Consider the following 15518-nt stretch of genomic DNA (forward strand, 5'->3'; position numbering starts at 1 on the left):
AGTTACAGAATTACCAGTTGATGTTCCAGCACTGGTTGCAGTGTTTGATAGTTCTGGACTGGTTAAAGTTTGTTTTGTTGTTGTGGTAGCACTGATTTTAAGAGCGGACTGAGTCTCACTTCCTGTGGCTGCACTAGTTGTTGACATCCCACTAGTAGTTGTAACTACAGGCATCATTGTTCCAGAACTGGTTGTGGGAAAAGGCATTCTTGTGCCAGTGGTAGTTTCATCATCTGGAGATGTTGTCAAAGAGTCAGTTGGAGCACCTGTTGATGATGATGTTGCAGTGAAAACCCCCTGTGAGGACGCCTCTGTTATTCCTCTAGTCAATGCATCTCCTGTTGATGTCCCAGCAATTGTTTCAGGTTTAGGTTTTGATATCAAGGAACTTGTTCCAACAGTTGTTTCTAAGATTGTGATTGTTCCAGCATCTTGCGTTGAAGTTCCAGTACTGCTTGAAACTTTTGCTTCTGTTGTGAACAGAGTAGACTCGGCACTCACAGTTGTTGTTCCAACAGTAGTTACAGAATTACCTGTTGATGTTCCAGCACTGGTTACAGTGTTAGTTGTCCTCCATGAGGTGCTTCCAGTATGAATGGTTGAACTGTATATGGTTGTATGTGCTGGTATGTCAGAGCTGGTCAGGGATGTCATTGTTTGCGTGTCAGAACGTGTTCCAGCACTTGTAAAAGTCCTTTTCTGGGTGGGTGTTGTAGTTGGAGGGATTGTGCTGTTGGTAGATAGACCAATACCCATTCTGTCTAGATCTGATTGTTGTTGCATGTTTACCCACATCTGAATCACAGTGTTGTTCTCAAACAACTTTAGGTCCGGTAAATGTTCCCCCATGAGTCTCTGGACGTTGGAAGCCGTTAAATCCTGTATGTTTAGAAAAATTAAATGTTGGAAAAAAAATTTTTTCAGCAGATAAAATATATGTTTATGAATATATGAGAACATTTATAATTGTCCAAAGAATTCACCTAAAGCTAGTTCTTCTTTCTTGTTTATACTTACATTTATAACATTGATGTTTAGTTTCATGAAGGTTTTCACATCCATACTTATATTTTGTTTTGACAAAGATATTATATCAACCAGAGATGCTCCACCTTTCAAAAAAGAAATGATTGACAAAATTAAAAAGCAATTCTTATTTGGATAATTAGATAATAGTGAGTATCTAATCTCACCTAGATAGCCTTTAACCAGGTTGTAATAGTTAATCGGATTATCTCTATGGACGCTGAAGGAGGTGTTGCTGATCTCATAGAGGACCCTCTTCTGCTCAGTTGAACATGATGCCACATCCAGATGCTTGGTATTTCTGACAACAGATAAAGAGGCATTCAGTGTTACTTTAACAACCACAGTGGATATGTTTGTTATATCCATGCTGACACCAACCTCATGCTGTCTGCTGTGATGGTCTGTAACGTGCTGATGTCCAGTGAGCACAAGTTGGAGTCAATAATGTTTAGTTCACTGCTGTCCAGTGAATTTCCAGAGGCATTCAGGTACTTGGTGATGATTGCTTTGCTCTAAATGCAACATAAAGAAAAACTGATCAAGTTTCCACTCCAGTCAAATGAAAGTTTTGGTAATGTTTACGGTGCGCGATACCTGTGCCGTCTCCCATGTTCCATCTTCAGGATTCATCAGAGCTGCCAAGGTATCCAGTTCAGTGATGTTCCACTTAGAGATGTCATCAAGTGTTGCTGAGCGAGAGACTGAAGCAAGCATCTGTACTTCCTGATCAGGAACTCCAGATGGGAATGCCTGGAAGTAGTTTATGAAATTATAAGAGCAAAGTGTTGAATATGAACTCAAATGAATGAAAATAATATGACGCTCATTAATGTGTCACAGCCTGATGAAATGCCTTCCATCTCAGGATGGTTACTGGGTCCGTTAGTCGCAAAGCTTCTTCCAGGTCATAAAGCGCACAGCACTGTTTGACCAAACCACCACATATTCCCAAGTTACCTGGTTGAGCTTCTTCAGAATGATTTTCTGGAAGTCATTGTCATCCACTTTCTGGCAGATAGTGTAGAGGTTATCTTTTAGAACGGAAATGTCCAGGCAGAGGTTGAACTGCGTCACGTCGTAGCCAAAGGGGAAAGACGGGTCGCTAACAGTCACCTGGGTGATGTTGCCCTCAGTGCATCCTTGTAACGACAAGAGAGCTGGTTAGGCTACTGTGTAGTTAGAAATTCATTTCTTGCAGGAAATACATTTGTTAGTGATTTCTTCATGATATCTAATTTATCCTTTTGTCAATAATTGACTCTTCAGGATTAATTTTTTTAGTCATGTTTATATAGCCATAGGCTTTGCAAAGGAATTCACCATTACTCTTATTATTCTTAGTAGTAGTAGAATTTACCTTCTCCTTGTGTTACTAAAACTGGGTTGATGTGTTTGAAGAGATACTTCAGCTTGTTCTTGTGTGGATTTTGTTTCCTTAAGTCTGGAAGAAAACCCTTAAGGAATTTCTTCTTTGTTGACTGAAAAATTTTTTTATAAATGTTACAGAATAAAACAATCTAGAAGTCATTTTCAAAAAATATGAGACTAATTTTCATGAAAGGAACCAAGGGGATAAAAACACACAATTGTAAACCGGTCCCAGAAGGTTCTTGTAAAGTAGAGGGGAAGTATCTTGAGATCCTCCAGTGTTTGCTGGTCCCAGTTGGTTACATATCTAAAAATCAAAGACAATATATACGTTGTCATATAGATGCAAATATTTTAAATAGGTAATGGATACATTTTTGTGTAGATCTTTATCTCAATGATTTTGTACAATACTTGTTTAGGGGGCAGGAGGACTAATTTTCTCCTTTGGGATAAAATCAGTTTTGTCTGACAAATAGAAGGTCAGAAAATCCCAAAAAATGTGAAGAACTTGCAGAGATTTTTGTTTAATGGAATGAATGGTTTTGCTTTTAGTACCCGTATTGTGTTTTCCCAGACAGCAGCAGTGTTTCCATAGCAGCCACTTGGCTGGCAGAGAGGTCTTTGCAGGCTTTGAGTTTTTCCAGGATGAGAGGATCCGAGTTCTCAATGTCAGATCTATCCAAAGTGCAGACCATGTTCCCCAGGACCTCCACATTGTCTCTGCTCAGGCTGACACCACTGATCCCCTGAAACAGTGAAAAATGTTCAAATCAGTGAAGACGTTTCATTACTCTGCTGTAGAAGAGTAATTTGAGGCACGTGTAATATGCTGCAGGTAGGCTCTTTGTATATTGATTCTCTGTTTTATTGGCTCTCACCAAGCAGTCTCTAGCTTCCCTGAACTTCTTTGGGCCCTTGTTCAAGATGCTGGAGGCCACAGAGAAGTCTGTAGCACCCAGGGCAGAGAAGTAGGACCTGCAGTTTGCTTTCTGGACATTTTCGGAGCTGTTGGTGGGGATTGTTGTAAAAAATCAAAATCATCATATAACTTTTTCAAACAACTGGCAACATAGTTACAATAATTACGTGGAGAGAGACTCACTCCAAGTAGAGAAGCATGTCCGAAGGGTAATCAGTGAAGTTCTGAGAGAGGTCGCCACGGATCAGGTTGTACATGCAGGTCAGCTGGAGGTCACAGTGTGAGAAGGTTGATGTGTCAGTGTTCTGCTCTTACTACTTTCATAAATTGAAATGTTTATGTTAAACAAATTTGAATACATAACTGGTGGTCATTGGTTTAAAAAAAACAAACACTTTCATAGCCTTCAACCATTTAATTTTAAGTGTCTCATTTCCATAAATTGTTTTACTTGCAGAACTTACCTGAGGTTCCTTCAGGTCCACTTTGGCTCTGCCTTTCCTCGGTCGACAGGCACGGATCATCTGCTTGATTTTGGTTTTAGACATTTTCTGAACCGATGAACAACTGAAGCCTTGTAGCACAGACGGTGAAAGCCTGCAGAGAGAAAACAGAAAAGCACAGAGTTTAATGCATGGAAAGGTGGAAATTCTCATGACAAATAGCTGCAGGTGTTGGTTACTTACTGCTCGATGTCAAAGCCTGATTCACCCAATGTCCAAATAAACATGGCGGACTGTAAAGAGTAATACAGGAGTCGAGTCTTTATATAAGATGTTATATATAAAACTTATATAACATCTTATATAAGATTTATATACAAGATTTATATGTGAGAAATATTATTATACTAAACATGGCAGGTGATCTCTGGCATATTAATTAAAATATCTCACAGCATCAAGTTTTTATCTGTCTAAAACCAGAACAAATCACTGACCTGATCTGGAGTCCATGACTTTTTGTTAATCATGCTGATGTTGACTGTGCTCTCAGAAAACACCAGCAGTGAAGGTGGGATCTCATGTGCTAGGACATCAGGGACATTCTCCACCAATTTAACTGGATTTGGGTCCACAGAAATGATCTGACAAGTAGGTCAGTAGATGTCATTGCTATTTGTCTGGTTCATTCAGTACTACTGAATTTAAGGGCATGTTTGTTTTGTTACCTTTCTGACAAAAGTCTCCTGGACAACCTTTGAGGCTTCCAGCATGTTGGAAACGACGTTGGGCTTCTTGGAGGCGCTGAGTATTTCGGAAGCTGAGATCTTTTGAATTGACTCTGAGTGAAGTCCAACAACAAGAGTTCCCAGGGACTCCAGAGAGGCTGCGCTGTTGACCTGTCAGTTACATTGTTTTATCTATTAAACCCATTAAAACCATGTTCTAATAACTAGAAACTAATGATCATAGATTTTGATAACAAATTCAGGTTAACATTTATGCAGCCAATCATTGAATACCTGAAGTGTTTCAGGAAAGCTGAAGAAAACAGCTAAACTTACCTGAAATCCTGAGGAGGTGATGGACTGGATGATAGTGGTGGCCCGGTCCTGGCCCCAGTTTTTCACTGAGCCCAGGGTGGACAAAGAGGAAATGAGCACTGAAGAGGACACTGTAAGAATCTGGTCTTTGGTTAGTGCTGAAGAGGCACTGCCAAGTTCTTCAAAGGTTTCCTTTGTGAAGGTCTTGATGGTGGATGTCAGAGCTGCAGATACCTGTTGAATATAATATTGTGGATGCATTAGCTTAATGTTGTTGTACTGTTTAAAACCCAAGGATTCATTAAAATTTCATGTGAGTCAAACGTGTTTGTCTAGTGAAGGACATGAAGATGATATTTGCTGTCACTTACTGCTGTACAAATTGAATTAAAGTGAGCTGGAAAAACGTTGTTGAAGCAAACAATATTTCTATGTAGAAACTTTTAGATCTGGTACCTCAGGATCTTCTGTTCCATTACAGAATGTCTTCAGTTTTTCCAAGATGACCATCGTCTCAGATTCAGTAAGAGAGGAAAATACTGAGCTTGGGATGTCAGAGGAACATAATAAAGAGCCTGGAAGCCTGAATGAAAGGTGGATTTTTATTCATCCGAGGGAAAGGATGAGTAATTAAGCACATATCGACATGGAAACCTGATCTGATCAACATTGCCGTATATTTTTCAGCTAGAGTGATAAAAACTTACTTGAATAGACTGAAGTTCGGGTTGAATGCATAGAGCTGGGTGATGTAGTAGCCTGTTACGTATTTAGAGATGGCTGTGTTGTTGAAGAGTTCCAGATTAGAGTTATCCTCCAGGAATATCTCCAGCTTTAAATGTATAAACATCGATTACCATGCAACATAGATATTACTTTGCACAGCTAAATGCACCAGGCTTCATCCAAACAGTTCATTTTTCCTACTCCTCCCTCTTGTAATTCCAAGTGGAAAATGGGTTTTGGTAAGATTTACAAAACTTTCATACATTATTCAATATTCTTTAATTATGAATGGACAAACACCTGAGAGATGGAGATAAAGCTGGTGAGATCATCCAGAGTGATAAATGTAACAAAGCTGCCGATGTAGCTGACAAACCAGGAGGTAGAATTCAGCTCTGGATCGCTGGGATTGTAGCATCTGGCTCCAGAGCCTGAAGACGAAGAGATGCACATCACTGCAATGCATATTTCTACCCGCCTTAATTATTTGCATATTTTACTTTAAAACTTTTCACATGCCTTTAGCAAAAACGTAATATATTTTACTGGGATTTTTGTTATAAACCAATGGTTTCCAAACTGCAGTCAGGGTTCCACTGGGTGGTACAAATCTGCCTATGTAGCTGACAAACAACCCTGATAATCCAGTTTTTGGATATGTGGTTTGACATGTCGTACCTAGAAAAACTAGCCCTCAGTGGCAACTTTGCAACTTAAGGCTGTGAAATGGTGGGGGGAGAAGATGACAGATTCCTGACTTTGGCATCTAATAACTCTCAGATGGTTTGGCCCTTCTGCAACAGACTTGTCGCTTTACATCCCACTTATGGCCTCTACTAGCACACCAAAGAGCAGCTCTCTACAACCTTCAGTGGGTGAGCTTATTTCAGGAAAAAAAGACTATTTTAGGACCTGCCTTCCCTCTTATTTTATGTTAAGGTATGGAGCTGTGCTCCTATCTTTCGTCCAACTGCCCACCTGTGTTGTCGTGCTCTTCTCTGTCCATCTCCTACCCCGAATGAGTTGGCAAAGATCTCAAAATTGCCCAAAAATTATTTTAGCTAGGTACCGGCAGTCAGTTTTTATTTCTTTAGATTTTTAGTACTCTAAATTCATTTTTCTATTAAGTGTATTACCAGAAAAGGCCAGAATTTTTTTAACCCATTATGTTTAACTGTTTTTGAGATTTTCGGGTGGGGGGTAGGTGTACCACAAACCCACCTTTCTTTACAAATGTGGATGTGAAATAATATAGAGTATGGAACAAATCGGCAACCCAAACTATTCTATTCTATGCGCCTTATAATGCGGTGCGCCTTATATATGAAAAAGCCCTAAAATAGGCCATTCATTGAAGGTGCGCCTTATAATCCGGTGTGCCTTATAGTGTGGAAAATACGGTACTAAGAAATTAAATCAATTTGACACTTATTTGTAATGACATTCTTTAAATATATATAAATTATATTGCAAAACACGAAAATGCACAGTATAAATAACTTACTTTAAAAATTAAGATTCTTTAAAAAAATGTCATTTTGAAAAATAAAACAAATTTCAATATTGACCCTAAAAGCAGACATGGCATTTTTGGGATACCATATTAAAAATTAAAAAATATATGTTGGCACCAAGTCCCAAAAGCTATTTTGCCCAGCCTGCTGTGCGGTCTCAACTCAATTTTTTGTAGTGGTTGGAACTGTTTAGTAAAGATTTATTAGGCCGCAAAAATGCTTCCAAAGCTAATTTGACCGACGGAAAAAAATTCAAAAAATCAACAAAATTTAGTATTTTTTGACAACTCCCCAAATTTGTATTTTTCATCAGATTTCAATAAAACGTCTCTACTACAGATAAATTAGGCTGCTGAATAAAATAAAGGCATCCATTTTTGGCCATCTTTAATAGTTTTCTTGACATTGCTGGTAGGAAATAGGGACTTTTTGTTTGATTTAAACAGAAAAGAAAATCCTAATTTTAGAGTATTTTTGACTTGCACCAAAATGTTTATTTTTTTATGCATTTAATTGAAACTTCCTTCCTAGATGTCAATAAGGCTGTTGCATTAAATAGAAACATTTATTTATGGCTATCTTTAGTGGTGGGGGGTGCGGAATTTATATAGCTGGCAGAAAATAGAGATTTTTTTTTTAGAATTCTTTTAGGGAAAATTCTCTACTGCCGACCATCTGAAAAAGTGCCAAAGAAAGTACATTTTTTCATAAAGAGTGTCCAGAATTTATTATTTTGGTACAGATACAGTCACTGCCGCCCACATGATGATGCCCTGGGCGATTGCCCATGCCTCCCATATCAGAAACCCACTGAGCACATCTGCTATCGCACATCATGTACTTGTTGCACAAATCGCACAAAATCAGCACAAACCTAAACCACACAAATACAGGTTGTCATGCATAATTCCCGTGGCCCATAAAAACAGCGGATCTAATCCACTGTTTTGTTATTATACTGAATAGTAAGGGCAGGGAAGCAAAACATGTCTGTGTGGAGGGGGAGGATGGGTTAACCCATGTTCAGGTGAGGAGGTGAAGCGACCATGTTTGCTTAATTTCTCCTCTTTTTTTAAAAAAGTTTCAACTAGATTTAACCGGTTTCCCCTCCCGCAGTCTTGGCACTCAGGAGAAGCGCGGTGGAGCTCGGCAGAATGTGGTGGGTGTCATGATCAGCCAGCCGGGCGATCTGTCCGTTTTTCAGTTTGCAAAAATCACAAAACATCTGTTAAAACAGCGTCCCCGGTAGAACCGTGCACACAATGAAAACCTCAGGAGGGGTTCACTCCACCGCTCTTAGAACTACTGGAAACTTAAACTCCGGTTATTCGTTTTTAGCTAGCTTAATCACGTAGCCATATTTAGCTTACAGAAAGAGCGAAAGCTGGAAGGGACCCCTTAGTGGAGGTCCGTTTGTGTGTTGATATGCGTGGGGCGTCACTTACATTGATTCTACTGGTTTTGTACCAGTATAATATTAAAGCTCACAAATTAATCTTTATTTTGATACCCATTTTGTTGGGTTTATTTCTTATAATTCGTTTGCTATTTAACAATCTGTTTGGAGGTTTTGATACTTTTATGATTTACAAAAAAAATAAAAAAATAACCTTTGACAAACCGGGTATGTCTAGAAAGCATAGAGTTTAAGGCCCGAACCGATTTCCTTGGACATTGTTTCAGCACGGTGTCAGGAGAGGTGTTCAAATTAGCATAAATAATATGTTCTAATCAGGCTTTTCAAAAACTTTATGAAAGCTATTGGGAAAATTCAAGTGTTCTATTTGCTTCAATATACATAAAGTGGGTATCGTTGGAAAGGAAAATTAAACTAACACAGTCATGTTGGTTTTGGACTTTTGATGATGGGAAGTTAGTCTACTTTCCGTGATTAGCATGCGCTCTCTCCTATTCCTGAGTGGAAAGCCGTTACCTATTTTAACTGCAGGTGGCAACCTCCAAAGAAAGATTGGTGCAGATACAGTGAGGCGTCAGATGAAAGGGACAGCGCTCCCTTGATCTAACACCCCAGGTTTGTTACGGATCTGCTGGATTTATATTCAGATTAAATTATACTTAGGTGGACTCAGTTTTGGCTTACTAAATAGAAGACTTCTTAAACTCCTTAACCCCTTAAGGGGCTGAGGAGTTTTTCCTTTTGTTAGGCTTTATTTAGGAGAGTCACCATATAGGGCGTCAAATACAAACACACTTCACCCCTATTTAAAAAACAAACGAAAACCTTGCGTCAATGTTCCTCAACTTTAGAATTATGCACTCCTTTGTATTGGTCTGTCCCAAAACATCAGAAAAAATCCTACACAGACGTTTGTTGTTATACTATGACAAATTATTTTCTGTATCCCATGTAGGATTGTGAGCTAAAGAAAATGGAAGTATCCTTTACTGTCCAACAGAGTGAAAATTCAGGGATAATAATAAGACTTGTTTTTAAATCATACCGGCTTTCAGGAAGCTCCTGATGGTTGTGTACACATCTTCTTGTCCAAACTCAGAACTGGTGTATGTGAAGATTTTCCCCATAAAAAACACCCTGTTGTACAGACAACAACAAAGTTGGGTTCATGATTGGGTTTTAGGTATGTTTATGACATTGTGATAGAAAAACCTACAGTTTCTGGAAGGCGAGACATGAGGAATTCTGCACTTTGTTGAAGCTGATGAGATCCTTGGTGAGGAACCTCAGATAGTTCCTCAAACGTACGTTAAACCACAGATCAACCTCAGATCTTCTGTTGCTGTTCAGAGCCAAAGGCCAAACACAGGGAAGGATGATCCTCCTCACATCATCTGGGACGTCCTCCTGCAGGTGTTGTACAGAAATATAAACAGTGAGGAGAACAGATTCACCCATAGATATTACTACACATTTAAAATTGAGATGGGAACATACGTTTTCTAGGAAGGAGGGAGTGTTGTTGTAGTTGCTGAAGATGATGCAGATGTCTGAACTGTTACTGATTGCGCCAGGCTGATTGAGGAACTGACTCAGCTCTGAGGTGCTGATGGTATTTAGGAGCTGAAAACAGAAGAAAACACTTAAGTTAATTTAGCTAGATTACGGGAATGAGTCAATTTTTGGATTCCTAATATAGAAGTATGTACTATAAACCAGTGATGTGCGGTGAGGTTCATAGCTGGTGAGGCACCGACTTAATCATAGTCAGATTTACAAATACAGAACCCCTGCATGGTATTGTTTACATAAGGAAATTTCGAGCATGCGGACAACACTGGAGGGCAAAAAGACTATTATTCTGAAATAATAGTACCTAGTTTCTGAAAACTAGGTATTTTATAGTACAAACCACAAAGTGAAAATAGCAATATAAATGATGTGACAGGGTTCTCTTATGCTTGGACAAACAAAAAAATGACTGCCCAAGGCCAGAGATCACTTTAGTGAAATATATTCAGTTCTTCAAGTGAGCAAAAAGGTGGCAGGTGAAGAATATATAAACAGGGACGTCCAGGCAGGTTAAAAACAGACAAAACAACAGTACCTTCAAGGTAAGAGTCCATCACCTTCACTGTGATCTGGCAGGAGTCTAGCCACAGACTGCCACCCTGTGGCGCAGAGCCCTGCTTTTAAAGCCACAGGCTCCGCCCACAGAAAGACCAATCAAGCAAACAAAACAATTACTTCTAACTCAAATGAACTCTTAAAGGATACAAAACAAATCATAATAATAAGGAAAATAAATAAACTTGTAATCAAAAATACAATAATCAATTTAATAGAGAACACTCGGCATGCTCCGATGACGTCATCACATGAGTCCTGGTGCGCCACAACCGGAAATCACCCTGCTTGAAAACAAAAACTGGGAAAATGTTTGGAAGTGAAAACAAGTTAGGATGGATGCAAACTGAAGCAGGAACACCGCGTGTGCACCCACGATGAACCGCATCAGTTTAACCTTTAACAGAAGTAAGTAAGTGATTGTGAGTATGTGTGTGTGCATATTAACATGGACTCCTAATTAAGTCCCGGCTCGTGACAGCTCCTCCGTCACAAATGATTTTATATTTTTTCATGACGACAGGTGAGGCTCAGGCTCACCTGCCTCCCCTGACCGCACGTCACTGGTATACAAAATTTCCCCAAAAATCTCCTTTCTATCCATTCCCTTTTATCTGTGTTTATAAATGTTGTTCATATTCAAATATTTAGATGTACCTCTGATTTGCGTGTTGGTGGAAGAAGAGAGATGAATGATGGGACATCAGGAAAGCCAAAGCTGAGGAAGTTGTTCTTCAGGAAGATGTAAAAGCTTCCACCACTGTAACACTTTAGTGGCGTTTGATCTGTGTTGCAAAGTAAAGCATCTTATTCTGGGTACAAATAAGACATCAGTGGATAGTAAAGAGTTTTCAGTTTTATTTCTGTTGTGGTTGCTTTGGGGCATTTTTTTTAGAATTAAGCTGAAATTCTAAAAAAAAAAATTCAGCTCAGGTTTTCATGACTTTCATCAAGTTCAGGAAATCACCCAGTTGTTTCTTCTAAAGTAGCTATCCCAGGTTTGCATCCCAATGTCGGACCATTTGCTCTTTTTCCTCTCCAGCTACTAGAGGCTAAAAGAGAGTAGCACCACAATAATAAACAAAATGGGTAATCTTACACAACTGGACAGATATTCCATTTGTTATTTAAGCTTGAAAAAGTGATACTTTTTAATCTACAAAAGTATTACTGCTGAAACAGCTTTTGGAAGTTTTCATTCAATTACATTGAAAATCATTTGTACCCCTAGCAGATTTAGGTTTAAAGTTCTACTTTAATTTTAGTAACATGTTTCTCCCAACTAGAAATAATTTTAAGATTTAGAAGCAACCCAGACAGAGTTCTCCTGACTGAAATCTGAGTGTCTGGGGGTAGAGCTAAAGATTAGGGTGATGGTTGTGCATCATATCCTGCCTCTTATGCATGAGATATTGCTATGCTGCTGCAAAAGACAATTGTTACTTTATAACAATGAGCACAAGAATCATTGTTCTTGAAAAAATCTGCTTGTTTTCTATTTTGTTAGAGATTTTTTTGTTGTTCCAATCAGAAACATTTTAGAGTACAAATTTCAGTGACTGCTAAACATTTTGAATAGTTTATCCAAAAACCGGAATTCCTGGAGCTGTGTGTCTGAGAGCATTGATGTATTAATTGATCTGTCTTTATTTCAAGAGATGAATTTGGAAATTCTGCAGATAATCCACATTGCAAAAACCAAAAAAAAAAAATATTTTTGATCTAGTTTCTAGTGCAAATATGTCAGTACACTCAAAACAAAACTAACTTACAAGTAACTTTTCAGAAAGTAATGGGAGTTTGTTTTAAGTCATTTCCTTAATATTGATGAAAAGATATCAGCTATAAATAAAATTAAAGCTGCAAGCAGCCTCGAACGGCCCTTGCACCTCAGTGCCGCTCCGACCTTGTGGCGACTGCAGGGTTTCCAGCGATGCCGCCAACCAACCACTGCAGAGGCCTCACGCAGTTCCCGCACCCATCCACCGTCCACCCGATGCATTTGCCAGTGCTCCCTGATGATGCACAAAAAATCTGGTGCAGATCGGCTGATGCAGCAAGGAGATATACCTGATGGATTAACCTAGAGGGCGCAGTGGAGTCAAATTACAATTTAATGCTATTGGGCTCCTTACAGGTTGACAAAAGTCTGGGGTAAAGTTTGGTGCAAATCTGATGATGTATGTATGATTTATAGACAAGTGCATCCAAACAGCGAGGGATTGAAATTCGCCATTCGGCCACACCCACACGGTTCAGCCAGCAGCCAGCGTTGACAGAATTCATCATGTCATTTTATGTCACTTGGAACAGGTTTAAACCCATATGAATCAAAGAGTAAAAGTAAGACATCCAGCAGAAAAAAACAGGCGATTTTCTGTCGGAAGTGGGTGGGGCTTAGGTGATGTCATCAATTGAACATGTGAATGTTATCAGGACTGGTCTGTAATGAGACATAGAAAATCTGATGCAGCTGTTACCTTGCATGTGGAAGTTATTGAACCTTGATGTTTCATGGCGAATAGTCAAAGTGTGACCCTTAGCCATGCCTACATGCTTTGATGTATGAGAAATCCTTTTAGAACTTTTGACCTTCAATGCCTCAAGACTGTGCTGAGTGAGTTTGAAGTCTGTATGCCAAATGCTGTAGGAGTTCGATCAAATACGACATCTATAAAAAAGAGAAATTGGTGGCTTTGATTCAAAATGGCCAACTTTCTGTTGGGTTTGGACCATGGCTGCAAGATAGTTTTTTTTGTACGTCCTGAGAAGATACATGTTTACTAAGTTTCATAACTCTGGGATAAAGCATGGCTTGGGGCTGATCATTTAAAGCTGCAGAGAAATTAGGCCACGCCCACCAAATATTGTTGTGGATTCCTGTCGGGGTGGGGGGGGATAAGGATCCATCCCAGTGAGTTTGGTGCAGCTCGGGTCAAAACTGTGGAATTTAGTGCCAAACGTATGGCAAAACATGACATTTCCTGTTCTCAGGGGGCGTGGCTTAAGTGATGTCATCATTGACCATTTGGTATTATAGGGCACCCGATGATGATCAATCACTGAAAATTTGATGCTTCTGCTTGTTTTTGTGTAGTAGTTTTTTGAGTAGTCACCGTTTTGTTAACTTTTAATCAGCCATACCTTATGAACAATCTGACCAAGTTTGAAGCCGATCGATCGAAATCCCTAGGAGGAGTTCAATCAAATGCGAAGGCTGTAAATGGCCAACTTCCTGTTTGACTTGCACTACGACATTAATTGAATTTTGTGTACGTCTTGGGAAGCTCTACAAGTGTACCAAATTTGATGTCTCTACAATGAAGTAAGGTCATAGCGGAGAGGATTTGAAAGAATCATAATAAACACTATGATTACAATTACTAATTATCTGCCAGGGAAATAAGACATTTTATTTTTATGGGAAAATGTCGTGTCTGGCAGATTATTTCATTCAATTACATTTCCATCAATATTATGGTATTATTGACTTAAAACAAGCTCCTATATCTTGCTGAAAAGTTAACTGCAAGTTAGTTTTCTTATTTTAAGTGTAATAAGATATTAGCACTAGAAACTAGACCAAAAATATTGGGTAAGATTTTGTGTTTTTACAGATAATCATAGTTTGCCATTTCAACTAAATGTTCTGAGAAATGTACTATTTTTCAGATGTTTAGACTGATGTTAAAAATGTACCAAAGCAACCAAGAAATATCAAACAGAATAAGCTCCTTTTCTTTTGTTGTAAGCATTATTTTCTATTTTCAGAATTACAAAACCTTGGAAGAAGAGGATCATATTTTTGTAGATCTCTGCCTTGGTTTCACCACTGAGTGTCATCTGCACAGTTTCAAGCACTGAAATCCTGAATGGAAAATTATCAGTTACTAATTTAAATCAATAATCAATGTCACATTATACAATGTATTGCCTAAAAGATGGAGACATTTTGTATTATTTTTATATCTAATGTAATTTCATACATTTATTGAATAGATACTTACATCTCTTGGCTGCTGTTGCAACTTCTGTTTTTTACAATACTGAAGAGATGAATAACCATAGTTGGAGAGAGATTGACCAGCAAAGGTCTGAGTTGCAGCCTAAGCCATAGCAGGAACTCTTCATCACTAACAGCTGATGGGGAGAAATCTTTATCTAGCACAGCCTCAAGAAAGGCCAATGTCATGTTCTGTGTGTGGTTGGCAGACTGGGTCTGTGGGGAAATTCAGTTTTAGAAGGAAAAAGAGGTGTGAACAAATTGGTTTAGTGAATATCAGGATGGTACAGCCAGAGATGTTTTTACTTCTTTTTACAATAAATTTTTAGAAAACAGATTAAAAACTTTAACATCATACATTTTACAATTCCTGAGATTTACGTGCTAAAAGTTTGTTTTTCTTCTTGTAGATGTAGATTATGTATAAGTTGGTGTTGAAGAATAAAAAGTGGAAGGTATTAAATCTGCAAGGATGAGGTTAGAAAACCCAGAGCAAGTTGTACATCTTTGCAAAAGAAAACTACAGCTGGTGAAAAATTTGGAATCCCCTCTGGAGCTAAAGTCTTTTTTTTAAACTCAGAATGAGATGTAAAAGTGCCCAGGAGAAGAGAAAGCTCAGAAGCAGATCATTAAAAGGCTGGGATGTTAGAATGTCACAACAGGCAAACACAAAAATAGAAGAGACAAAATTATATCCTGTATTGAGGTTCAAATTCTTACCAGAATTGTAGTGCCTCCATCAGTATGTGGCTCTGAGGTAACAGGACTGGTTGCAGTGTTTGATAGTTCTGGACTGGTTAAAGTTTGCTTTGTTGTTGTGGTAGCACTGATTTTAAGAGCGGACTGAGTCTCACTTCCTGTGGCTGCACTAGTTGTTGACATCCCACTAGTAGTTGTAACTACAGGCATCATTGTTCCAGAACTGG

At 38.7% G+C, this 15518-nt stretch overlaps 1 protein-coding gene across 1 annotated transcript; it reads right to left on the reverse strand.

Moving 5' to 3' along the window:
- Window positions 1–6: 6 nt before the first annotated feature.
- On the reverse strand, window positions 7–15512 carry LOC103132726 (uncharacterized; the record flags this gene model as incomplete). The annotated part of the gene is made up of 26 exons (XM_016667555.1): window positions 15313–15512; window positions 14597–14808; window positions 14372–14457; window positions 11247–11374; window positions 9960–10085; window positions 9679–9869; window positions 9508–9599; window positions 5832–5962; window positions 5513–5637; window positions 5262–5388; window positions 4827–5039; window positions 4491–4661; window positions 4260–4406; window positions 4006–4055; window positions 3784–3916; window positions 3503–3585; window positions 3279–3405; window positions 2956–3146; window positions 2614–2704; window positions 2387–2507; window positions 1987–2168; window positions 1624–1779; window positions 1408–1541; window positions 1194–1327; window positions 1018–1112; window positions 7–879 (listed from the first exon to the last, which is right to left on the reverse strand). Coding segments are annotated over exons 1-26 (4311 nt in total), but the record flags the coding sequence as incomplete, so codon positions are not given.
- Window positions 15513–15518: the final 6 nt, after the last annotated feature.

This window comes from Poecilia formosa, unplaced genomic scaffold, assembly GCF_000485575.1.
Source record: "Poecilia formosa unplaced genomic scaffold, Poecilia_formosa-5.1.2 Scaffold1250, whole genome shotgun sequence".
NCBI classification, from domain to species: domain Eukaryota; kingdom Metazoa; phylum Chordata; class Actinopteri; order Cyprinodontiformes; family Poeciliidae; genus Poecilia; species Poecilia formosa.